Below are 27,413 nucleotides of genomic sequence, written 5' to 3' on the forward strand. Positions count from 1 at the left end.
TGACAGGAGCCGATGGCAAACAAATCTACCCACCATATGATTCCATTTACATGAATTGTCCAAAACAGGTAAATAGAAACAGAAAGTAGATTAGTGGTTGCATAGGGCTGGAGTGAGGAAGGGTCAGAGGATGAAGGATTAGCGGTAGACAGCTACATGAGACAGGGGTTTGTTGGGAGGAGATGAAATTATTCTAGAATCGTGGAGGTGGCTGCATCACTTTGTGCGTACACTTCACATCCTTGCACATATACTTGAAATGGGTAAACTGTCTGATATATGTCTCAATAAAGTGGTTACAAAGAGTTACTATCTAAATGTTGATGACACCCCAATCAGAGTTGCGAGATTTCACAAAAGGAAATATAAAAAGACAGCACAGTTCATACGTCCACTAAAAAAATAAATAAATAAATTACTGTTTCTCTTAAGTTCAAATTAAACTGGATGCCTTGTATTTTATCTGGCAACCTGACTCCCAAGTCTATTACCTACAACCTAGAACTTACTAAATATCCTCAAGATCCACGTATCCAGCTACACAGTAGGAAGTTCTACTTGGTTAACTGCCAAATAGCAAATGAACATAAAACTAAAATCACCTTTCTTATGAGAAGATATTCAATTATGTCAGAAGTGGTAGGTCAGGGCTTGTGCAGGTCTCTGGAGCCCTCTCTCAACCCCCGATGGCCTGGCATCAACAATCTGGTGGTTGGATTAGTGGATGTGGTGTCTAGGAGCTGAGGTTTAACTAACACGGGGGAGGAGTTTCAATACGTTGAGAAACATCACCCTGATGGTGAGGGCAGGCTGAGCATCCAACTCCCTTTCTCAAAACAAAAATCACTTTCCTTCCCTCACCCATGGGTTCATTGCCATTGTCTTGACCTGGAAATCTCCAGGCCCATCCCATCTCCGTAGCAACTAAATTTTACTTCTGAAAAAAAACCAGTCTGATATCATCATTCTGCTGCTTTAACCCTTTCAAAATACTGGCTCCTACCATGGTCAAATAAAGTCAAAGCCAATTAAGAAGAGGTCTCTACCTGGGCCCCTGGGTGGCTCAGTTGGTTACACCCCGACTCCTGGTTTGGGCTCAGGTCCTGATCTCAGGGTCGGGACCCCAGATCCTTCACAGGGCTCCACACTCTGTGGGGAGTCTGCTAAAATTTCTCTCTCCATCTCCCTCTGCGCATTCTAGCACTTGTGCGCATTCTCGCATACGTGCACATGTGGCTCGCTTTCTCTCTCTTGCTTGTTGACATACTTGAAAGTGAACAGAATGGGTCAAAAGACACACTTGAAGTTTGCGTGTGATAGAGGCTGGGAGTGGGGGGCAGCTAGTAAGAAACAGAGAATGGACTAGAGGGGCACAGTAAACATTAAAAGCACATTTTACAGCAATTACAGAAAGATCCTTGTGATAGTACACATGCTACTGTGCCAGTTAAATGCTAGCAACATCAATTTGTTTATTCATTGCTTTTCTAAAACCAGGATATCAGTGACTATGCTTCCTCACCACTTACTAGTCACATTTACTTTGAAAAACCACCAAGCTTAAAACTCAAGAGCTAGTGTAACTAAGACTTTGAAAAAAAAATTAGTGTTCTTTTCTTAGTAGAAATAACAACCACCTATCACTACTTTTTGGTCTTTCACGTGCTATAATTTAATACTAAATGCCTGCTTGTATTTGCCTAACCTATGTAACTATCAAAGAAAGAAGATCTTCACTATTGTATTTGAAACTCACAAACCACCTTGTTAACATTATAATTTCCATTTTATAGGAAGGAAACAGTGGCCACATTACAACTAAATAGAGACACACATGCATTCATTGTTTTGGGCATGTCTGTTTAATGGTTAAGGGGGTGCTGATGAACACAAGGATACACAAAGGTACCGTGGCAATTCCATAAAAACTAAATCAAGCACTCTAGTCTTTACATGTATTGTTAGGAAAATGCCACATCTCAACTTTTTCATTTCTTGAGAGTTGCTACTGCTTGAGGCAGGCAAATTTCAGCCAATTTGATGGGAAAAAATGGACTAAGATTTCTTCTAGCCTGTGAAGCAAAAGCACATTGGAAGTGGCTGATTTTCAAATACTATACATCAGTAACATCCTTCTCTCGTGACAGACAACCATAGCAAATTCACCTGAGTTTGGTTTTGGTGCAGATAGAGCTAAGGCACCACAGGTATCAATTTCCTACAGACTCAAGTAAGACTCACATTTTTTTTTCAGCTTGAGTTAAATGAAGAAAAAAAAATGCAATTCATATTTCCAGAAGCAAAACTAAGCTTCTTAATCTAATTTTACTATTTTAAGATTTCTGATCACTCCCAGCATTGCTGTGTGGCAAGACCTCATTTCTGGTGGCTGACCATTTCCATGGCATGATGCTTTACCAAGAACCAGCTCCAGAAACTCTTTTTCTTCGTTTTGAACTTTCATGTATTTATACACAAAATACCATTTCAATGGTGTTGTGGGGGGAAAAAAAAAAAAAAAACTTCTTCAAATTTCAGTTGACCTTGTCAAAGGTAATTTTTATTTATTTATTTATTTATTTATTTATTTACTTATTTATTTACTTATTTATTTATTTATTTATATTTATTTATTATTTTTTACTGGAGTTCAATTTGCCACCATATACCATGACACCCAATGCTCATCCTATCAGGTGCCCCCCTCAGTGCCCATCACCCAGTCACCCCCACCGCCCACCCACCTCCCTTTCCACCACTCCTTCTTCGTTTCCCAGAGTTAGGAGTCTCTCATGGTCTGTGAGATATTTCTGATATTTCCCACTTGTTTTTTTTCCTTTCCCCTTTATTCCGTTTCACTATATTTTATATTCCCCAAATGAATGAGATCATACAACGTTTGTCCTTCTCCGACGGACTTATTTCACGCAGTGTAATACCCTCCAGTTCCATCCACATGGAAGCAAATGGTGGGTACTTGTTTCTAATGGCTGAGTAATATTCCACTGTATACATAGATCACATTTTCTTTATCCATTCATCTTTTGATGGACACAAAGGCTTCTTCCACAGTTTGGCTATCGTGGACATTGCTGCTATAAATATCAGGGAGCAGGTGTCCCGGCATTTCACTGCACCTGTATCTTTGGGGTAAATCCCCAGCAGTGCAATTGCTGGGTCGTATGTAGGGCAGATCTATTTTTAACTCTTTAAGGAACCTCCACAGTTTTCCAGAGTGGCTGCACCAATTGACATTCCCACCAACAGTGCAAGAAGGTTTCCCTTTCTCCACATCCTCTCCAGCATTTGTTGTTTCCTGAACAGGCCAATAGCCAGGGAGTAAATTGAAGCAGTCATCAAAAACCTCCCAAGACACAAAAGTCCAGGGCCAGATGGCTTACCAGGGGAATTCTATCAAACGTTTAAAGAAGAAACCAGGGAAGCCCCAGTGGCGCAGTGGTTTAGCACCGCCTACAGCCTACGGCCTGATCCTGGAGACCTGAGATCGAGTCCCATGTCAGGCTCCTGAATGGAGCCTGCTTCTCCCTCCTTCTGTGTCTCTGCCTCTGTCTATATATGTCTATCATAAATAAATAAATCTTTAAAAAAATAAAGAAGAAACCATACATATTCTACTAAAGATATTCGGAAAGACAGAAGGAGATGGAGTACTTCCAAACTCATTCTACGAGGCCAGCATCACCTTAATTCCAAAACCACACAAAGACCCCACCAAAAAGGAGAATTATAGACCAATATCCCTGACGATCACGGATGCAAAAACTCTCAACAAGATATTAGCCACTAGGATCCAACAATACATTAGGAAGATGCTTCACCATGACCAAGTGGGATTTATCCCCGGGATGCAAGGCTGCTTCAACACTCGTAAAGCAATCAATGTGATTGATAATATCAGCAAGAGAAAAAAACAACAACCACATGATCCTCTCAATAGATGCAGAGAAAGCATTTGACAAAATACAGCATCCATTCCTGATCAAAACTCTTCAGGGTGTAGGGATAGAGGGAACATTCTTCAGCATCTTAAAAGCCACCTATGAAAAGCCCACAGCAAATATCATTCTCAATGGGGAAACACTGTGAGCCTTTCCCCTAAATCAAGAACAAGACAGGGATGTCCACTCTCACCACTGCTATTCAACATAGTACTAGAAGTCCTAGCCTCAGCAATAAGACAACAAAAAGAAATAAAAGGCATTCAAATTGGCAAAGAAGTCAAACTCTCCCTCTTCACTGATGACATGATACTGTACATAGAAAACCCAAAAGACTCCACTCCAAGATTGCTAGAACTCATACAGCAATTTGGCAGTGTGGCAGGATACAAAATCAATGCCCAGAAGTCAGTGGCACTTCTATACACTAACAATGAGACTGAAGAAAGAGAAATTAAGGAGTCAGTCCCATTTACAATTGCACCCAAAAGCCTAAGATACCTAGGAATAAATGAACCAACCTAAAAACTAGGGAACACTTCTGAAAGAAATTGAGGAAGACATAAAGAGATGGAAAAATACTCCATGGTCATGGATTGGAAGAATATAGTGAAAATGTCAATGTTACCCAGGGCAATTTACACATTTAATGCAATCCCTATCAAAATACCATGGACTTTCTTCAGAGAGTTGGAACAAATTATCTTAAGATTGGTGTGGAAAGGTAATTATTTTAAATTAATGTGGCTACGAACTGCTGCCATCCTTAACCTCAGAAAATATATTCCTTCTAATTTTTGTTGTGACCATTCATTACTCAAGCTAAATTCCAGCTCATGAATGTTGTCCATAAGGAGCCTATACCTTCCTGCTATTATTTCATATTCTTCTTCTAAACAAGGGCAGGCATACGTTGGCTTCATTAGTGCACACAGCCAGATCACCACCATTAAGGGAAATCATCTAGGTTCTTTGGTAAAATCTTTAACAACTTCCATGCTCATCACGGAACAAGGCTGATTTGTTCTGCCTTGCAGAAGGCAACAATTTGATCTCTGGTTTATGAGACAGCACTCAAAATATTTTTCCACGTTTTCCCACCAAGAGAATCTGACATCAGCATGGTTTTTACCTTTACCAGTGAATGCAGGCTTTTCTCACCAAACATACCCCAGAGGAAGGTCAGGTCTTCCTAGCTGTCCACAAGTGGCCCCAGCTGGACTGGCAGAACAGCCAACAGCTCATACAGACCTAGAAAGTGAAAAATAAAACACAAAGCGTAATCATAGAGTGATCTCATTAATTTCACTTAAGGTGTGTGTGAAGGATGGCTGGAACATGTCGTTTTTACTGGATCAGTATTCTGGACCATCAAGCAGAACGCTTCTCCGCGGAAGCCAAGGAACCTTTTTGATTTTTACAGCCCAATCAAATATGCAGCATCAACAGGCTAGCCTAACCTTTCGTTTGTCAACATTCTCCAGGCATCCAAGTGGACACAAGGCAGAAAACGTGTACAAGCTTTCAGAGGAAGAAGAAAACTAAATTGTCACTACTATTGACTCAGTGTTAGCCAAAGATCAAAAGGAGTCATGAATAGGAATAACTTCCTTAGAAGAGCAGAAAATTGATAGAGTGGCCCATTAAAAAGGTTTTGTGGTTTCCAAAGAGTTCCTAATGATATATAGCTTCAAAACCATTTGCATTATCTACATCCAAATTCAAGTTCCAAAAAGCTAAAGGCCTATTAAGCCATACGTGGTGTTGCTTTCTTGTAGCTGCTCATTTTTCAAAAGCAACAACCACAAGCTACACAGAACTGAGTTTACCTTTAACTCCAATCTGGGCGTATGCCGTACCCTCTGAAAGAGTTAAGGAAAAGGATGCAGGTTCCTCGGGGCCCTCCTCACTAGAAGCTTCTTGGGGCTAGACAGTAGCGCCCTGTTCCACCAGTAGCCTGTTGCAGAAACCCTCCCACCTCCTTTGGGGGCCGTCAGACTCCTGTCCAAAAACTGTTACGACAGTGCCTGCCCGGGGCCTCTTCAGGGAGGTGACCTAGAAGTCAGTATCAACTCTCAGCACACGTTTCACTTTCCAGTGGGATTATACAAGGTAAAAAAGGAGAAACTTCCTTTTATTTCTGTCTGCTGTCTACAAGAGCACCGAAACCTCCTGGGATCTACGACACAGGAGCATGTTGTAATTCCTGCTCTGAAGAAGTGCTGCTGTTCATCACAGGGACAGCTTTACAAGATATGTAACTAAAAGAATCGTAAATTATGGCCTGCTGATTAGTCTATTATCTTCCTAAAGTATTATCATATTCTGATAATCAGTGATCATTCACCAAATGTATTCATTTTCCCTTGGAAAGTTGGATCTGTAACTTGAGACATTAAACTCAAACATTCCTGGGATTGCATGTGGCCAAAAAGATCTATTCTACTTTAGGGGGAAGAAAATGTCTCCCTATTACATTCTCAAGTATTCTTGATGATTTACACTTATTCCCTTAAAAACCTGGCATCATGCCTAAGCAAGCACTTTTTGATGATTTCATAAAAATATTTGTAAGGTGTCCCAAATAGTCTGTTTCATATGTAACTCAGTGAGCTTCAGCTATTGTTGTTATTATTAGTTATTCATCATGACTATTATTTTTTAAAGATTAATTTATTTTACAGAGAGGCAGGGGACAGGGGCAGAGGGAGACAGAATCTTAAGCAGACTCCACGCTCAGCATGGAGCTTGACACGAAGCTCCAAATCATGACCCTGATCATGGCTGGAGCTGAGACCAAGAGTCAGACACTCAACCCACTGCACCACCCAGGAGTGTCCATCGCTACTGCTTTTGAAAAATCAAAACTCTGAGTCAAACAGACCTAGATTCAAACCAGGTCTATACTTCATTTACCTCCCATAACTTACCTCATCCTTCTTTCCATCATATGTTCAAAAGAAACGGTAATCTACACATGTAGTAAACTGGACAGGAAAAAATCACAAACATATGCACATACACAAGGTATGTAAAATCTGAAAAAGCCTAAGGGACTACGTCAGTGGCGATGTACCCACATGGTTACCATAACTATGCGAGATGAAGAAGCAGGGTCAAGGGTACACGGGATCTGTATTATGTATTTCAACACATGAATCCACAGTTATCTCAAAGTACAGTTAAAGCAAGAGAAGTGGTGGTTAATATGACTGTTATAAGAATGCAAGGGAACAAGGCACATAGTCCCGTGGTTGGCACAAAAGAGGCATTTGATGGATTTTTAAAAGATTTTATTTATTCATGAGACAGAGAGACAGACAGAGGCAGAGACATAGACAGAAAGAGAAACACATGCAGCGAGCCCAAAGTGCTACTCGATCCCGGGACTCCAGGATCACACCCTGGGCTGAAGGCTGATGCTTAAGCACTGAGCCACCCAGGCATCCCTGATAAAAAGGTTTTAAAAATTGGGCAGCCCGAGTGGCTCAGCAGTTTAGCACTGCCTTTGGGCCAGGGCTTGATCCGACCGGATCAAGTCCCACTGTGGGCTCCCTGCCTGCTTCTCCCTCTGCCTGTGTCTCTGACTTTGTCTCTTTGTCTCTCTCTCTCTGTCTCTTATGAACAAATAAAATCTTAAAAGAGTTAAAAAAAAAATAAAGTGATTTCTTAAGACTTCCTCAAGTGGCAACTGCCCCTTACTAGAATTCTGTCTATACCTTTACTCAACTTCACTTCAAAAAGTTTGGTTCTCTAATGAAGAACCAAGAGGAGCAGATGAATAAGCGTCCGCATAAAACACATAAAGTGAAAGATCCCTATAATTTCTAATCTGTGGATAAAACCTGAAAGGAGTCTGGGGGACTAACCAAATAGCAAATCACTTTGAGATTGATGACATATGCCTTATTATCTAAATTAAAATAGAAAACACAGGGACACCTGGGTGATTGAGAAGCTGAGCATCTAACTTTGGTTCAGGGTGTGATTCTGGCCCAGGATCCAGCCCCACATTGGGCTTCCTATGGGGAGCCTGCTTCTCCCTCTGCCTGGGTCTCTGCCTCTCTCTGTGTCTCTCACAAATCAATAAGTAAAATCTTTTACAAATAAAATAAAATAGAAAACACATATAAGAAAATCAACTTCTGAAGATGATTTTTTAAAAATTATATGGCCCTGATATTTAAGCTGAACTACATTTCTTTTTAAATCATAAACAAGGAAAACATTTAGAAAGCAACAGATAAGCTCAAGGAGATCACAAAAACCAACCTTCACATGAGACCTATTTCTCCTCTGGCTCAGTGTCCTTTACAGTTTATCCAGGTGTGTTTTCAATTCATCTGAGTTTGAAAGTGAACGGCAAGGAACAGCAAGGTAATTCATTCCAAGATTGAAAATAAAATGATAGCTACAGGAGATTACTCCATCAATGCTAACTGCTTCTGTCATTTATTCTTTGGTTATGAAGGTAATTTGGAAAGGTCTAATATCCATAAATCATTACGATGCTTTATACTTCATTTTGAAAACAATCCTGTCTTTTTATGTATTTCATCAGGCCTCGTTCCGACACTAGCGTATCTGTCAGTTTTTAGCACTGTCAGCAACAGACCTAGCTCATTTGTCTTTATTTCTCCAAAGCATTCCTCCTGCCTGTGCCTTTCTCAGAACACTAGTAGCCGACAGTTTCTCTCTGCCCAGAGAGTTCTAGCCTTAGACTTCTGCTACTGTAGCTACCCAGGTAGAACAGAGGACATCCCCACGCACAATTTTTTGAGCAGGAGAGTGAATGCAAATCAGCACAGTATCCGCATAAGGTCCTCGGTGACAGGACTTTTGGAAACATTTGCAGCGGCTTCTGGTTTTCACTCCCAGGATCTCACACTTGTGTCTGCGCCAGGAAGAGCTCTGCTCAGGACCGGGCCCAAAGGAGCCGGGTGGCAGGGAGCTCCGAAAGGCACACTTACATCATCAGCCAAGACTGCTGTGCTGTGGAGGATGGGCACGGGGTTCTACTTCTCATAGTAGTAGAGCTTTTCATGAATCTAGAAGAAAAACAAGAGTATACAAGTTCACCTGCTAGCAAACAGTGAAGGGTTTTCAGCACTGCGAATAGAAACAAATCCACTAAACCTCAAAAAAAAATTAAACGTTTCTATAAATCTGTAGATAATAAATAAGTGGGCTTATTTCTATGGTCCAGTATGATTCTTCTTTAAGATTCTCATGTCAATGTTCTATGTTTAAATCAAAGTTTTTCTAATTGCGACATCATTGACATGTACCACTGTAATACTTTTTATATGTACAACATAATGATTTGCTGTATATATATATTGCAAAATGGTTACCACAGTAAATTTAGTTACTATCACCGTACATTGTTACATGAGATGTCAAATGGGGGTAAAAATCATTATCAAATAGAGCCCACATAAAAGCTAAACCTTTTTCCCTTGAATAATTATGATAGTTTTCTAAAATATGTAACTTCTAAAACATATTGCTGCAGTACTTTAAGTATCAGTTGTAGTTCATATCTCTACTAAAAACATACATGATGATTAATAAGGCGGCAGCCACTTGGGTTGGTACGTGATAACCATTAGAAGCAAGGGAACTGGCGTGGTGTGTGCCCTCCTGAGCATGCTGTTCCTTTCGCTTAGTCTTTTTTTTCCCCCAGATTATCAACCTTTCTCCCAAATTCAAACTTCTAAGAAACAGAGGGAATGCTCCTAGATGAAGACATTTCTCAGAACTATTGAGCTTAGATAACTTTCTGTCCTGTAAAACAAGTAAAATTATACTATCAGGGAATAATTGGGTCCTTTCTTTCCCAACATTACCCAAGAAACAACAAAGGTGAGAATGTATTTTTAGTGCACTAGAAGACACATGGAGTTCCTTAAAAAATCTGCTTTAACAAATGCAAAACTGTTGGCTTTTACGTTTTATCTACTTCAGCTCTTACACAGGTGCCTTTAAAATGTTATACTTGAAAACTTACTTGAGCCTCTTCTTACTTACAGTTGAAGAAATTACCCCCGCACTATATATATAAAACAGTTGCACTGCAGAATTTCCAGTTTTTAATAGGTATCAAGTAATACACTCAGAGGTATCAGGCCATCTACTCTTTAAATAATAACTGGCGATGGTCCCACACATAGAAACAAATGAGTTGGGACTTAAAACTCAGGCCACCTGGGTCAGTATCAGAGCTTGTCGTCACTCCACATGCCTGCCTCTTAGATTAACATCTTGTCTGCCTCTTTCACGGACCTCAATCAAGGCTGGATGAACAGGATAGAGAGAGGCTCGCGGATATGTGACAAATAATACTGGCTGTTTCTAATGACTACGGGATTAGGAATGGCTTCTCTTCACCCCTCCCTGTCTTTTTTCTTTCCGACAATTCTTAATTTTTCCAGATGAATTTGTATTGATTCTGTACCATAATTACAACTTAAACATTATATGCCCCAAATAAAGACATTCTTCTCCACTTCATTTCCTTCTTCTGAGGGTCTTTTATAAACAAGGAGCCCCTCTTTCCACATCATCATCTTTCCATCTTCACCCAAGTGAGTTGAGTGCATACCCCTACCCTGCCAACCCTGGGACTTTGTATTGTATCAGGAATTTTTAAATGCTCTCCCAGAATTTCCAAATGCTGGTAACCCTATGATGATAAGTGTTTTACTCCAGGACATAATTTTAAATATGAAGTTGGTATGAAAGTAAAAATTAGGGATCCCTGGGTGGCACAGCGGTTTGGCGCCTGCCTTTGGCCCAGGGCGCGATCCCGGAGACCCGGGATCAAGTCCCACATCGGGCTCCCGGTGCATGGAGCCTGCTTCTCCCTCTGCCTGTGTCTCTGCCTCTCTCTCTCTCTGTGTGTGTGACTATCATAAATAAATAAAAATTTAAAAAAAAAAAAAGAAAGTAAAAATTACTTCAAGTAATTAATATTCAATCTCACAAAATATTTCCTACCATATGTACGAATAGTGTTTTCCGGGTGTGCTCAGGTAATATGGGAATTCTATTTACAGAATTTATTTATAAATTTCCAAATACTAGCCATCTCATCGTGGCTTTCCCAAAAGGGGCCTCACTTGGCTAGATATTTTGGTCACTTAATGTGCCGTGGAATCCATTGATGATATCTTACTGAGACTTTCCTCATTAGTTCTCGCAAGTGAAGTTGGCTTTTTTTCTCCTGGTCCTGTCTTTATGGGGTCATAATATCAGTGTTACACTGCTTTCGCTTTTTTTTACACTGTGGAAAGTTTCAATCTTTTTATATGCTCTCAAATAATCTCAATGCCACTAAAGTAATCTCTTCTTTAAGTGTTTTATGGCATTCCCATGAGAAACCAGGAGGATCAGATACATTATGGAGGGCAGCTTCATCCCCCAACTTTATTTCTTGTGGGTGGTGTATGGAAATTTCTCCATTTAGGTTTTCTATCTCTTTCTTTGTCAGTTACAGTAAACACCGTTTTCCTACAAAATTACTCATTTTTTTCTGGCCTTAAAAAATTAAATGAATCTGACTCAGTTGGCGGATGGGGCAGATGGCAGAGGATTAGGGGTCCTCAAGCACCTGTCCCCACCAACTTACCTAGACCAGAGATCCCTTCTGGATCTCCTTCAGAAGTGGCTTGTGACCCCTGCAGCCCCCGCCCATCCCCATGCGTCTCCTCGTGTTCGCAGGCTGCTCTGCCAGCACTCACCATCCGGGTCCTTCTCACAGTAGCACTGGTACTTGCACTCCACCACGTTCTCCAGAAAGGCCTTCACCTGCTCCCTGTCCTCGAAGTCCACCAGGCCTGGCAAGGACCCTGCTGGCCTGGCAGAGCTCAGCCTGCCTCTCTGCATGCCTGTGGCGTGGTCACGTGAGCAAGTGGAAGGCCATGGCCTGGGGTGGAGCCTCCGGCTGGAGCCTGGGCGAGGCTGGGCAGGACTGGGCGGGGCGTGCCCCCAAGGTCTCTGTGGTGGTCTCCCATTCAGGAAGGGGGTGCACAGTCCATCTACCTTTGAAGACCCTTGGCTGTTGCCACACCTCTTGCTTCTCTGGCTCCTTCCCTCTAACTGGTGACAGCCTCTCTGCAGCACTTCTGTGCCAGCTTTATGCCTCCCAGCATTACAGGATCCGTGGTCTCTCATGTGGCCCATGGGCAGTTTCCACTGGCAACTTAGCACTACTGAAAGAAAAAAAATCAATATTTTTATGCACCCGGATTTGAAGTTGCAACAGGATTATTATTTTTGCATAATTGTTTTCATAAGGCTGTGCCAGTGCTGCACAGGCTAAGCTTGTCAGAGCTTTGCTATTAACCTTCGCAGTATTTGCTTATCACCATTGTGTTTGGAAAATTTCTACTACACAACTATAATTATCTCAAGTCATATATTCAATTAACTAAGATAGGTAAAAGACTTCAAATTAGTTCATAAAAGCCTAGTCATTGAATATAGTAATACAGAGGTGTCTGGGTGGCTGACTTGATTAAGCATCCAACTCTTGATCTTGGCTCAGGTCATGGTCTCTGGGTCATGAGATTGAGCCCCATGTTGGGCTCTGGACTCAGTGTGGAATCTGCTTAAGACTCTCTCTCCTCCTTCTACCCCTCTCCTCTCTCTCTCTCTCTCTAACAAATGTTGGGAAAATAAAGAAAATACTAATATAAACATAGAGGTTCCTATCTTCTGAATATTTAGGATCTAATTCCCAAACAATCCAAGGTTACAGGAATATAGACATTATGATATTCACCAATAAACTGACAATGTTCATACCAGCCCTCATTTAAACATTTCTTCCCACCTAATACATGCCCTCTATGCTGTCATTGGTTTTTATCTTGGATGCCATTAACATGACTGCAAAAATACAGGACTTCACAGGACTGATGAAAATGATGATGAAGTGAAGCTGGTGGTAAACAAGCCTCTGAAAGAGGTCTGCTAGTCAGCAACTGAGAAAAATGTAACATATCTGACAAAACTCCCCACTGTGAAAGGGAACAATCTGAGTACCGAACTTTAAAAAATGAACAAAAACCAAATACTACTGGAGAAACTAAAGTCTTCAAATATTTTTGTTAAACTGCCCTTTTAACTGGAAAAGTCAAAGTGCTATTATAAAATGTTGGCAGCAATATTATGCCAACAAAGGAAAATTCAGCAGGATACAATGCATCCATGCTAAGAATTAGCAGTTACAACTGTAACCTACAATATTCTTAATTACATTTCAAATGTGGTCACATTTTATATTTCCTGTTCCTACATAAAGTTCTGTTCACTTCCCCCACCATTTTCTTGCTCTTTTCGTACCTGTTTAATGCAGATTAATTGTAACTGGCCTTTTCCTACTATGTATTATTACTAGATAAATGGACCACAGAATAACAACATCAACAGAGAAAGCTAACAGGGTTCCGACCTTCACTGAGAGTGAATCTAGCTATGCTAGAAGTGGAACTGAAAATGCATTTATTTCACAAAAACAACCAAAAAAATAATAATAAGCCACCCAAACAGTGTCAGAATACAAAGCACAATAATAAGAATTAGGTTTTCTTTATCCTGAGAGCTAATTTCCCCCACCTCCAGGGCTTTGTCATTTAAAAAATTCTGTTATACAGTGTCATGAAGCCACCAAATTTCTCCAATAATTTTTAAATTAAGGACATCGAGGGATCCCTAGGTGGCGCAGCGGTTTGGCGCCTGCCTTTGGCCTAGGGCGCGATCCTGGAGACTTAGGATCGAATCCCACATCGGGCTCCTGGTGCATGGAGCCTGCTTCTCCCTCTGCCTGTCTCTGCCTCTCTCTCTCTCTCTCTCTATCATAAATAAATAAAAAAAAATTAAAAAAAAAATAGGACATCGACCTTTTGCCAATAAACTGTTTCCAGAGAAAGCACAAACTAACGCTTTCTAGGATAAAAACTGATAGCCACTAAAAATAGAGATGAAAACAAAATAGACTATACAGGACAACTGGATTCCTACATGCACAAGAATTAACTTAGATCCCTATCTCACACCATACACAAAAAATTAGCTCAAATTTTAAATCAAGGGGTAAATCCTCATAACCTTGGGTTTGCAAAGAGATTCTTAGATATGCTACCAAGAGCATAAGCAGCACAAGATAAAATGGACACTGATCTTTATAGAAGTTAGAACTTTTGTACAAAGGATACTATCAGACAAGTGAAATGATAGCCTACACAAGGGGAAAAAAATATTTGCAAGGTGAAAATATGATAAGGGTTTTAATATCTAAAATATATAAAAAATGCCAAACTCAACAACAAAAAGGCAATCAGATCGCCAAAGACTACCTGAAAACATGCTCAACATCATTAGTCATTAGGGAAATGCAAATCAAAACCACAATGAACTACCACTTCATGCCCACGAGAATGGCTATAATCAAAAATTACTCAGTGTAACAGGTAGTGATGAGGATATGGAGAAATTGGAACCCTCATATAATGCTGGTAGGAATGTTAAATGGTGCAGACTCCACGGAAAACACTTTGATGGTTCCTTCTCACGAGCCTAAACAGAATTACTATATAAGCAGGCATTTCAGCCGCTAAGTGTCTACCCAAAAGAACCGCAATCGGGACTCAAAACAGATAGTTGTACAGCAATGTCCATTGCAGCACCATTCACAATAGCCAAAAGGTGGACACATGCAAGTGTCCATCAACAGACAAATGGACAAACAACATGCAGTGTACACACATAGTGCAATGTTATTCAACCATGAAAGAGAAGGAGATTCTGATACATGCTACAACATGGACAAACCTTGAAAGCATTGCATGGAGTGGTATAGTTACAAAAGGGCAAGTACTGTATAGTTCCACTTATGTGAACTATGTAAAACAGTTAAAATATAGAGACAAAGCGTAGAATGGTGGTTGCCGGGAGCTGGGGGTGGGCAACAAGGGAAGGTAGCGCTTAACAGCCACAGAGTTTCTGTGTAGAGTGATGAATAGGTTTTGGAAATAGAGAGTGGTGATGTTTGCACGACATTCTGAATATACCTAATGCCATTACATTGTACGTTAACATGGTAAAAATGGCAAATTTTATACATGTATCTTACCTTAAAGAAAAACTGAAAAATAAAAGCCAACTACATGTACATTATGAAACATTGTACTCCTTACAGCTAAGAGAGAAATCACACCACTGCCATTAAGATTATACAATGAGTCTCAAAATGAAAGACAAAAACTACATAATGAATGAAAATTATTGGCAGAATTCCTGTATGAGAGGACTGTTGCACATACAAAGTTCTGTACAATGCCATGAGACACAACATATTCAGCAATTTGTTTACATGGCATTTCTGTAAAGACTAAGATAATAATCACAATAAGATGATATATTAAAGCTTTTTAAATGAAGTTTATTTTTATCTATTTTTAATTCTTTTTCCCTTATTTTTTGTATATTTTTTATTGGGGTTCGATTGGCCAACATATACTACAACACCCGATGCTCATCCCGTCAAGTGCCCCCCTCAGTGCCAGTCACCCTGTCACCCCAACCCCGGCCGACCTCCCCTTCCACCACCCCTTGTTCGTTTCCCAGAGTTAGGTGTCTCTTATGTGCTGTCACCCTCACTGATATTTCCCACTCATTTTCTTTCCTTTCCCCTTGAATCCCTTTCACTAGTTTTTATATTCCCCGAATGAATGAGACCATATGATGTTTGTCCCTCTCCGACTGACTTACTTCACTCAGAATAATATATTAAATCTAACAGACGACAGGGTAACAAATAGAGAATTGCTTCTGTATCTCCCTCTAGATCTGGTCTAGTCTGATTCACCTGCTTCTTTTGTGTATAAATTTCTAACTGTCACCAATTAACAGTATTTATTGAATACATACAGTACAGTACAGTCACTGCAGGAAAGTCTACTGCTATTACCCACTGTAATAAATAAAGCCATTCATTTGAAAAACTCAACAAAAGGAGAAATGACGGTTGGGCTTTTTGTAATAGCAAGAGCACGCAATGTAGCAGAGTCATTGGCTAACGTGTAGTAAGTATGCTAGCAGATATTTACCTTACAAGAACACTATTAATAGAACAGAAGTGAAAGCCCACCTCGAAGAGCTACTGTGAGAAATGCCACTAAGTGATTTTCCTGTTTAAAAATGAAAAATCCAGGGCAGCCCGGGTGGCTCTGCAGTTTAGCGCCAGCTTCGGTCCAGGGCCTGATCCTGGGGACCAGGGATTGAGTCCAACATCTGGCTCCCTGCTTGGAGTCTGCTTCACCCTCTGCCTGTGTCTCTGCCTCTCTCTCGCTCTGTGTGTCTCTCATGAATAAATAAAATCTTAAAAATTAAATAAAAATTAAATAAAAATGAAAACCCATTATTACATGAAGACGACTTTTTGCTTCATTCATAAATACTTGAGGAGCAGTAACAAGGACAAGAACAAGTGTTCTGGTTTAATTTAAGAATGAAGCTCTATGTACTGATCCCCCCCCAACAAAAGTTGTATCCAAATGCCAAATCACACGCTGTTTTCTGTTCACACAGAACAGCTTGCGGTCAGCCACATACCTAATGAGCTTGATTTGCTATGGAAGAGAACTGTAAAAATAAAAACATGATCCATTCAAAACTCCAGAGTATACCTCATTTTGGAAGCCATTTGAAGAAAAAAGAGCAGCAAGTTGAAGACACTGATTTTCCATGATGAAATACACTCAATATCAAAAGGGAAAAATAATTCATGTTTTAAATGAAATATGAAAACAAAACATTTGTAGGACATTGGCAAGGCTAATAAAGTCCATTCTAGTTACTTCAAAGGGCTTCTGCAAGTGGCATATTGCAGTGATATAGTCAAAACTTTTCTTCTTTCAAATCTACTGCTTTAAGAATGGAACTTCATGCTTTTGATGTCGGAAATAAAGGTGAACCAGGTTTCTTAAGATGAGCCTATGGTATAAACAATTTGAATGTTGGCCAAACATTTTTTTCATTTTTTAAATAAATTTATTTTTTATTGGTGCTCAATTTGCCAACATACAGAATAACACTCAGTGCTCATCCCATCAAGTAAGTGCCCCCATCAGTGCCCACCACCCAGTTACCCCCACCTGCCACCCACCTCCCCTTCCACTACCCCTAGTTCGTTTCCCAGAGTTAGGAGTCTGTCATGTTCTGTCTCCCTTTCTGATATTTCCCACTCATTTTTTCTTTCCCCTTTAATCCCTTTCATTATTTTTTATATTCCCCAAATGAATGACACCATAAAATGTTTGTCCTTCTCCGATGGACTTATTTCACACAGCATAATACCCTCCAGTTCCATCCACGTCGAAACAAATGGTGGGTATTGGTCATTTCTAATGGCTGAGTAATATTCCATTGTATACATAAACCACATCTTCTTTACCCATTCATCTTTCGATGGACACCGAGGCTCCTTCCACAGTTTAGCTATTGTGGACACTGCTGCTAGAAAAATCGAGGTGCAAGTGTCCTGGCGTTTCATTGTGTTTGTATCTTTGGGGTAAATCCCCAGCAGTGCAATTGCTGGGTCCTAGGGCAGGTCTATTTTTAACTCTTTGAGGAACCTCCACACAGTTTTCCATAGTGGCTGCACCATTGCACATTCCTACCAACAGTGCAAGAGGGTTCCCTTTTCTCCACATCCTCTCCAACTTTTGTGGTTTCCTGCCTTGTTAATCTTCCCCATTCTCACTGGTGGTAGGTGGTATCTCATTGTGGTTTTGATTTGTATTTCTCTGATGACCAGTGATGCGGAGCATTTTCTCATGTGCTTCTTGGCCATGTCTATGTCTTCCTCTGTGAGATTTCTGTTCATGTCTTTTGCCCGTATCTTGATTGGATTGTTTGTTTCTTTGCTGTTGAGTTTAAGAAGTTCTTTACAGATCTTGGATACTAGGCCTTTAACTGAGATGTCATTTGCCAATATCTTCTCCCATTCTGTAGTTGTCTTTTAGTTTTGTTGACTGTATCTTTTGCTGTGCAAAAGCTTCTTACCTTGATGAAGTCCCCATAGTTCATTTTTGCTTTTGTTTCTCTTGCCTTCATGGATGTATCTTGCAAGAAGTTACTGTGGCCAAGTTTGAAAAGGGTGTTGCCTATGTTTTCCTCTAGGATTTTGATGGATTCTTGTCTCACATTTACATCTTTCATCATTTTATCTTTGTGTATGGTGCAAGAGAGTGGTCTAGTTTCATTCTTCTGCATGTGGATGTCCAATTTTCCAGCACCATTTACTGAAGAGACTGTCTTTTTTCCAGTGGATAGTCTTTCCTCCTTTGTCAAATATTAGTTGACCATAAAGTTGAGGGTCCACTTCTGGATTCTCTTTTCTGTTCCATTGATCTATGTGTCTGTTTTTGTGCCAGTACCACACTTTCTTGATGACCACAGCTTTGTAGTACAACCTGAAATCTGGCATTGTGATGCCCATGGCTATGGTTTTCTTTTTTTAAGATTCCCCTGGCTATTCGGGGTTTTTTCAGATTCCACACAAATCTTATAATAATTTGTTCCAACTCTCTGAAGAAGTCCATGGCATTTTGATAGGGATTGCATTAAACGTGTAAATTGGGATACCTGGGTGGCGCAGCGGTTTAGCGCCTGCCTTTGGCCCAGGGCGTGATCCTGGAGACCCGGGATCGGGCTCCCGGTGCATGGAGCCTGCTTCTCCCTCTGCCTGTGTCTTTGCCTGTCTCTCTCTCTCTCTCTGTGTGACTATCATAAGTAAATAAAAATTTAAAAATAAAAAAAATAATAAAAAATAAACGTGTAAATTGCCTTGGGTGACCACTGACATTTTCACAATATTAATTCTTCCAATCCTTGAGCATGGAGTATTTTTCATCACTTTGTGTCTTCCTCACTTTCTTTCAGAAGTGTTCTGTAGTTTTTAGGGTATACATCCTTTACCTCTTTGGTTAGGTTTATTCCTAGGCATCTTATGCTTTTGGGTGCAATTGTAAAAGGGATTGACTCCTTAATTTCTCTTTCTTCAGTCTCATTGTTAGTGTACAGAAATGCCACTGAATTCTGGGCATTGATTTTGTATCCTGCCCCACTTTGGCCTAACATTTTTAAAAGAATTAAACAGAACTTATTTAAAAAAAAAAAAAGTTATGTATGTATTGAAGTCTTTAAAACAGCCAGAGGAAAAAAACATGCTTTGAAAGATTACTTCAAAACAGAGATCCTGACAGCTGACCTCTAATTAGAAATTTTAGGAATAATTATTTCATCATCTTTCACTATACTGAAATATAAATAGATAGATGATAGATAGATAGATACATAGATACATAGATACACAGATACACAGATAGAGAACAAGAGCCTACCTAGCATTCTTTGCTTACTAAAAATGCCATTCAAGAAGACGCAGGTGGCCTGGGTCGAGGTCCTGGGATCAAGTCCCTTGTTGGGCTCCCTGCTTGTAGCCTGCTTCTCCCTCTGCCTGTGTCTCTGCCTCTCTCATGACTAAATAAATAAAATCTAAAAAAAAAAAAAAAAAAAGAACAGAGGCAAACAGGGAGATCATTCAAGATAGTCACATAAAAACTTCTGAAATCCTTTCCCTCAACAGACACAATATATCTACAGCTACATATAAAACAATTACCTCTGAGCAGGACAGCTACTCCACAACGAAGAATTAAACAGACAGGGAGGAGAGACAGATGTAGTTGTATTTTTGCCGAAAACCTCACCTCCCCCCATGCAACGACCTATGGAGGAGGGGTCGCACAAATACAGAACCCCTCCCTGAGGGAGGGAATCTGTGCTACACATCAGGCACCATGACCCATGGGAGATGCACCAGACAGCCCTCAAAGCACCTGGCTTTGGAAACCAGTGGAGTTTCCGTCCAGGAGACTCCTAGGGCTGTACTGAGTGCAGGCTCTGCTTTTACAGGGCTCACAATCAGACTCATTTGCCTCAGGACCCAGTACAAAAGCACCAGTTTGAAAGGAGCCTAGACCAGATGTGAAGGGGTTCCATTTGCTAATCTTAAAGCATCTACCAGAAGGGCAAAAGCCCACTCAGATTCCCTCCAAAGACAAAAGATACCGGAGAGTGCCATATTTACGCTTTCTCTACCTTGCTGCTGCCAATGCTGGCAGGAGCTATTTTTGCATTCCCATAACCTTCTAGTACCTCCTTCCCCCTCCACTGCTGCCACGGCCCTGCCAGAAGCAGGAGGCCAGTGCCCTGACCTCTAGTAACACTCCCACTGCCAGAGGCCTCCAAGCCAGCAGGTACATGCAACCCACACAGGGGATGCCTACTGAATATGAGACTCTGGGGCCAGGGTGGATTGTGTTTGTGAGCCCCACAGGTCTAGAATAATTGGGGAAACAGTATGAGAGACAACCAAACACTGAAGCAAGGCTACTATAAACAAAAATGTTCACCCACACACAGCCACACCTTCAGGACTAGAAGAGATAGCTGTTTCACCTAACACAAAGACATACATACATACAAAGTCAGGCAACATGAGGAAACAGATAAACATGTTCCCAATGAAAGACCAGGATTAAACCCCAGAAAAACTCAACAAAGTGGGTATAGACCAAATGTACCTCAAAATGTAAGGCCACGTATGACCAGTGCACAGCTAGCATCATGCTCAACAGGGAAAAGCTTCCTGCTTAACATCAGGAACAAGGCGAGGATGCTAACACAGTATTGGAAGTCTTGGCCACAGCAGCTAGGAAGGAAATTGGAATCCAAATAAGAAAGAAATTGGAATCCAAATTGTAAAGGAAGAAGTAAAACCATCACTATTTGTAGATGATACAATTTTATACACAGAAAACCCTAACGACTCTGTGGAAAAAAAAGACTGTTAGAACATTAGTTCTAACCTTATTTCTAAATAAATTCAGTAAAGTTGCAGGTACAAAACTGATATACACAATTCTGTCACACTTGTGTACACCAACAACAAACTATCAGGAAGAGAGACTAAGAAAACAAATCCCATTTAAAATTGCATGAAAAAATACCCAAGAATAAATTTAACCAAGGAGGTGAATGATCTATACTCTGAAAACTATAGGACACTGAGGAGAGACAATGACACTAATAAGTGGAAAGATATTCCATGCTCATGAAGAATATTGCAAAAATGTCCATACTGACCAGAGCAATCTACAGAGTCAAGGCAATCTCTATTGAAATTCTAGTGGCATTTTTCACAGAAATACAACAATCGTAAGATTTGTATAGAACCACAAAAGATCCCAAGCAGCCAAAGCAAATCTTGAGAAAGGACAAGTCTGAGACATTACACTCCTTGAATTCAAGCTGTAGTATCTAACAACTAAAGTAATCAAAATGTATGGTATTGGCATAAAAACAGACACACAGATTCATGGGACAGAAAAGAGAGCCCAGAAATAAACCCAGGCATATAAGGCCAATTACTTTACAAGAAAAGAGGCAAGAATATACAATGGAGAAAGACAATCTCTTCAATGAATGGTGCTGGGAAACCTAGACACCTACATATAAAAGACTGAAACTGGGCCATCATCTCACACCATACAAAGAAATTAACTCAAAATGGATTAAAGACTGGAATGAAAATCCTGAAATCATTAAACTCCTAGAAGAAAACATAGGTCGTAAGCTCTCTGACATCACTCTTGGAGATTTTTTTTTTCCTTTTTGGATCTTATGATTCCAAAGGCAGTGGCATCAAAAAACAAAAATAAATTAATGAGATAACATAAAACTAAAAAGCTTCTGCACAGCAAAGGAAATCATCAACAACAAAAAAGGCAATCTACCGAATAGAAGGAAGAAGAACTGCCAATTCTATCCACTAAGGGGTTAACAGCCAAAATATATACAGAAATTCATATAGCTCAGTATCAACAAGAAACAAACAATTCAATATTAAAAAATGAACAGAGGATCTGAATAGACGTTTTCCCAAAGACGACATACAGATCACCAACAGGCACACGGGAAGATGCTCAACATCACAAATCATCAGAGTAATGCAAATCAAAATCACAGTGAGATATCGCTTCACACCTCTGAGAAAGGCCAATATCAGAAAGACAAGAAAAAACAAGTACTGATGAGGCTGTGGGCAAAGGGGGACCCTAGTGCACTGTTGGTGAGGTTGTAAATTGGTGCGGCCACCACAGAAAATAATCTGGAGAACAGTCAAAAACTTAAAAATACAACTCCCACATGATCCCGCAATTCCACTTTTGGGTATTTATCTGAAGATTCAAAAAGATACATGTACCTCTATGTTCACTGCAGCATTATTTACAATAGCCAAGATATGGAAATAACCAAAGTGTCCTTCCTTTGAGGGATGAATGGGAAAAGATTTACACACACACACACACACACACACGAATACTATTCAGCAAAGAAAAAAAAAAAAAGATACTATTCAGCCATAAAATAAATTAGCCATTTGCAACTGGCATGAATCTGAAGGGTATTATGCTAAGTGAAAAAAGTCAGACAGAGAAAGACAAATATGGTATGATTTAACTTATACCTGAAACTAAACAACAAATAAAGTCAGAAATACAGAGAATACATGGGTGGTTGCCGAAAGGGAAGGGGGTGAGGCTGTGTGGGTAAAAACGGATAAAGGGGATCAAGAGTCCCATCATCCTCTTACAAAATGAATTCACGCACAGCATGGTGACTATAGTCAATAATAACGTATTGCAAATTTGAAAGTTGTTTTCAGAAAATACGTCTGAAAAGTTCTTAGCACAAGAAAACAAATGGCGTGACTGTGCATACAAAGAGATGTTAACTAGACTTACTATGGTGTTCATTGTGCAAGATATACAAATGCCAAATTTTATGTTGTATGCCTGAAACTAGTATGTCATATATCGATTATAATTTAATAAAACGAAAAAAAAAATGGAAGGAAATAAAAACATGTACTGATTCACTGAAAGACATAGTTTGATAGCCACAAACCCTCAATACAGGAGATTCTAGAGCTTTTTTACATTAAACAGGTGAAAAATCAGCCTGGATGACAAGGCTGAGCTGTAAGATTGGGACTAGAACAAACAAAATGGTGGTTATACTAAATGAATAATGACGTTGATGTAAAGCAAAATAAGGATGTCTTCAAGGTTGTGAGGGGTTTTTGTTTTTCTGTTTGTTTTCTAGAGAGAATTAAAATACAGGACACAATAGCACTGAAGTTGGCAGGAAAGTATATGGGGCAAAAGTGCGCTAAGATTTCTGGATCTTTTCCAGATGACAATAGACAGATTAAGATAGGATTTTATAATAAAGGATTCATGTCATAATTTCTAAGGTAGCCACTCAAATAACAGAAAGAGAATGTTTTAACTTCTCAACTGTATGCAGGGAAAACCCTAACCAATCCAAAAGAAACAAAGAAAAATCAGGACAAGAAAATACAAAATAGGTCAGATTTTAAATTATAAAGATCATACGTCATAATGAACTGTAGTGAAGATATTCTAGCTGAAAGTAAAGACTTCTGACTTGTTACCTCAGAAAGCTCCAACTGTAATTCACAAAAGCTGTAATAAAGAAGGAATATGGAAGAGTTGACAATAAAAGAATAGGAAAAGATATCCTGCAAATGGCAACAAAAACGTATCTACTTTAAAATAAACTCTATTAAAAGTATAAAGTGTAGTAATTCACCAGCAAAATAACAAATTTATATTTAATAACAAATTTAAATATATACAACAAAAAATGAACAGAGGGAGCCTGGGTGGCTCAGCCGGTTTAAGCACCTGCCTTCAACTCCCGTCAAGATTCCAGGGTCCTGGAATCAAGGCCCACATCAGGGTCCTTGCTCCAGGGGGGAGCCTGCTTCTCCCTCTCTCTCTCTCTCTCTCTCTACCTGTCACTCCTCCTGCTTCTTCAGTGTCCGATAAATAAATTAAATTAAAAAAAAAAACACAAAAAAAACTGAACAGAACTGCAAGAAGAAAACCATGGTCATAATGGGAAACTTTTTTACCATACTTCTCTTGGTAACAGAGAATAAACGAACAAAAATCAGTGAAAACACAGAATATTTGAATAGGTTTACAAACTTGATCTACAGACATATACGAAAACTAAACTTAATGACTGCAGAATATACCTTCTTTTTAGACACAGACAGGATACATTACAGATATTGAATATGTAGCTGGCCGTAAAGTGTAAACACATTTCAAAGGACTGAAATAATGCAAATTAGGTTTTCTGACCTCAAAGCAATTAAGGTAGAAATCAGGAACAAGATAAATTAAAAAAATCCTTATTTGTAAATTCAAGAAAAGTCTAAGTAACCAACTACGAAATGATTCTAAGTTAAGAAAACCAGTACCTTGGGAGAAATGGCCTTAAATGCTAACGTTAGGAAAAGAAGAAGGTTGAAAATTTATGAACAAACGTTCATAACTAGAAAAAGAATTTTTTTTTAAAAAGTCAATGAAATAAAAACTAATATACAATGAGGAAAATTAATAAGGCCAAAGGTTTATATCTAAAAAGACTAATGCCAAAACTCTGGCAATATTGAGGAAAGACAAGAAAGGGCAATAAGTACCAATATCAGGACCAAGAAGAAAAACAATTAGCATAGAAACTGCACATGTGAAATATTATAAGCAACCTTTTCAGAAATTTGACAATGTAGTTGAAATGGACCAAATCTTAGAAAAATATGAATCATTAAAACTAATCAAGAAGAACTAGAAAGCCTAAACGTTCTTGTCATCTTTAAAATAGTTACCAATATCCTTATCAAAAAGAAAACATCCAGGCCCAAGGAACCCAACAAGTCAGGTCTGCTAAAGGACAAACGAACTTCAGTCTTTCATAAACTTACCCACAGAAGAGTAGAGACTTCCACCTCACAACATAAGGCTACCCAGGATATTGTGAAGATCTGATGAGAGAGATAAGAAAGCAAAATTATGGGCTGAAGTCTCATAAAAGGAGACATTAAAGTTCTAAATAAACTAGGAGTCAACTAACTCCAGCAGATTATATGTAAAGGAGAACAAATCATGAACAAATTAGGTTATCTCAAATAATAGTCCAATGATAGCCAGTTGAACAGTCAAAAATCAGTAAAAAAAAGAAAATGTCAAAAACCAATGAACTTTCCTATGTTGAGACTGACAGGAAACAAATCATATGATCATTACAATAAATAAATAAAAAGCACTTGACAAAGTCCAATGGCTAGTCATTTAAAAAGTCATTTTACAAAGAATAAACGGAAACTTCTTAAATTGAGTAAACGGCAAATATGAAAAAAAATATAATCTAGAGCAAATATGACAAAGAAGAAATGTTGAGAGAATTTCTTTTGAGATCCAGATTCACACATAATAAACAAAAATCTAGAGTAGCGAAATCAAAGTGAAAATGAAAAAGGGAATAGCTTTTTGGTCACACATTAAGGAAACGTTTCATGAATACAATTCAGAAATCACTAACCTAAAGGAAAATGGTGCTCGACGAGTAACTTCTGCATAGAGAATAGGGGAGGACAGAACAAAGCATGAGATGACAAAATATTTTTCCATATGTTTTCCCACCAAGAGAATCTGACATCAGCATGGTTTTACCTTTACCGGTGAATGCAGGCTTTTCTCACCAAACATACCCCAGAGGAAGGTCAGGTCTTCCTGGCTGTCCACACGTGGCCCCAGCCGGCCTGGCACAACAGCCAACAGCTCATACAGACCTAGAAAGTGAAAATAAAACACAAAGCGTAACCATAGAGTGATCTCATTAATTTCACTTAAGGTGTGTGTGAAGGATGGCTGGAACATGTCGTTTTTACTGGATCAGTAATCTGGGCCATCAAACAGAATGCTTCTCTGCGGAAGCCAAGGAACCTTTTTGATTTTTAAAGCCCAGATATGTAGCATCAACAGGCTAGCCTAACCTTTCCTTTGTCAACATTCTCCAGGCATCCAAGCGGACACAACCCAAGGCAGAAAACGTGTACAAGCTAGCAGAGGAAGAAGAAAACTAAATCGTCACTACATTTGCCTCAGTGTTAGCCAAAGATCAAAAGGAGTCATGAATAGGAAAAACTCCTTAGAAGAGCAAAAAATTGATAGGGTGGCCCATTAAAAAGGTTTTGTGGTTTCCAAAGAGTTCCTAATGATATATAGCTTCAAAACCATTTGCGTTATCTACATCCAAATTCAAGTTCCAAAAAGCTAAGGCCTATTAAGCCATACGTGGTGTTGCTTTCTTGTAGCTGCTCATTTTTCAAAAGCAACAACCACAAGCTACACAGAACTGAGTTTACCTTTAACTCCAATCTGGGCGTATGCCGTACCCTCTGAAAGAGTTAAGGAAAAGGATGCAGGTTCCTCGGGGCCCTCCTCACTAGAAGCTTCCTGGGGCTAGACAGTAGCGCCCTGTTCCACCAGTAGCCTGTTGCAGAAACCCTCCCACCTCCTTTGGGGCCCATCAGACTCCTGTCCAAGAACTGTTACGACAGTGCCTGCCCGGGGCCTCTTCAGGGAGGTGACCTAGAAGAAGTCAGTATCAACTCTCAGCACACGTTTCACTTTCTAGTGGGATTATACGAGGTAAAAAGGAGAAACTTCCTTTTATTTCTGTCTGCTATCTACAAGAGCACCGAAACCTCCTGGGATCTACGACACAGGAGCGTGCTGTTATTCCTGTTCTGAAGTGCTGCTGTTCATCACAGGGACAGCTTTACAAGATATGTAACTAGCAAAGAATCGTAAATTATGGCCTGCTGATTAGTCTATTATCTTCCTAAAGTATTATCATATTCTGATAATCAGTGATCATCCACCAAATGTATTCGCTTTCCCTTGGAAAGCTGGATCTGTAACGTGAGACATTAAACTCAAACATTCCTGGGACTGCATGTGGCCAAAAAGATCTATTCTACTTTAGGGGGAAAAAATGTCTCCCTATTACATTCTTAAGTATTCTTGATGATTTACACTTATTCCCTTAAAAACCTGGCATCATGCCTAAGCTAGCTCTTATGTATGATTTCATAAAACTATTTGTAAGGTGTCCCAACATAATGCGATGTATAATAATGCAGGTCTCACTTTACACGTACACAGATACACACAACTTTAAAAACATGACAATTGCCAAGATCAGTGGTTAAGGTCAGAGGTTCAAATTGAAAATTATGTAAAAAGGAGGTAGAATTTCGCTATTTTATTATTGATTTAGGAGCAGCAAAAGGAATTCCTTGTTCCTTGAAAATATGGTTAGTTTAATTAATAATACTAGTTCAACTATAACATAATTTATGAGGTATAGTTCTTGGGGGGGGGGGGGCGATAACTGAGGTAATGTATTAGAACAGCCCCGGAATATGGTAAATAGTCTATT

General features: G+C 39.5%; 1 protein-coding gene across 1 annotated transcript in view; it reads right to left on the reverse strand.

The window, feature by feature from the left end:
* The window catches only part of LOC144313770 (uncharacterized), a 55,533-nt gene that overhangs the window by 26,581 nt on the left and 1,539 nt on the right, over window positions 1-27,413 (reverse strand). The window contains exons 2-9 of the mRNA XM_077897014.1: window positions 25,640-25,758; window positions 25,509-25,539; window positions 24,892-24,951; window positions 20,615-20,742; window positions 19,370-19,523; window positions 11,702-12,172; window positions 8,930-9,007; window positions 5,092-5,210 (exon numbers count right to left, since the gene is read on the reverse strand). Of these exons, the coding sequence (XP_077753140.1) occupies window positions 9,000-9,007; window positions 11,702-12,172; window positions 19,370-19,376 (486 nt within the window). The 5' untranslated portion in view covers window positions 19,377-19,523; window positions 20,615-20,742; window positions 24,892-24,951; window positions 25,509-25,539; window positions 25,640-25,758 and the 3' untranslated portion in view covers window positions 5,092-5,210; window positions 8,930-8,999. The remainder of the gene's footprint in view (window positions 1-5,091; window positions 5,211-8,929; window positions 9,008-11,701; window positions 12,173-19,369; window positions 19,524-20,614; window positions 20,743-24,891; window positions 24,952-25,508; window positions 25,540-25,639; window positions 25,759-27,413) is intronic.

Source organism: Canis aureus, chromosome 5 (assembly GCF_053574225.1).
Source record: "Canis aureus isolate CA01 chromosome 5, VMU_Caureus_v.1.0, whole genome shotgun sequence".
NCBI classification, from domain to species: domain Eukaryota; kingdom Metazoa; phylum Chordata; class Mammalia; order Carnivora; family Canidae; genus Canis; species Canis aureus.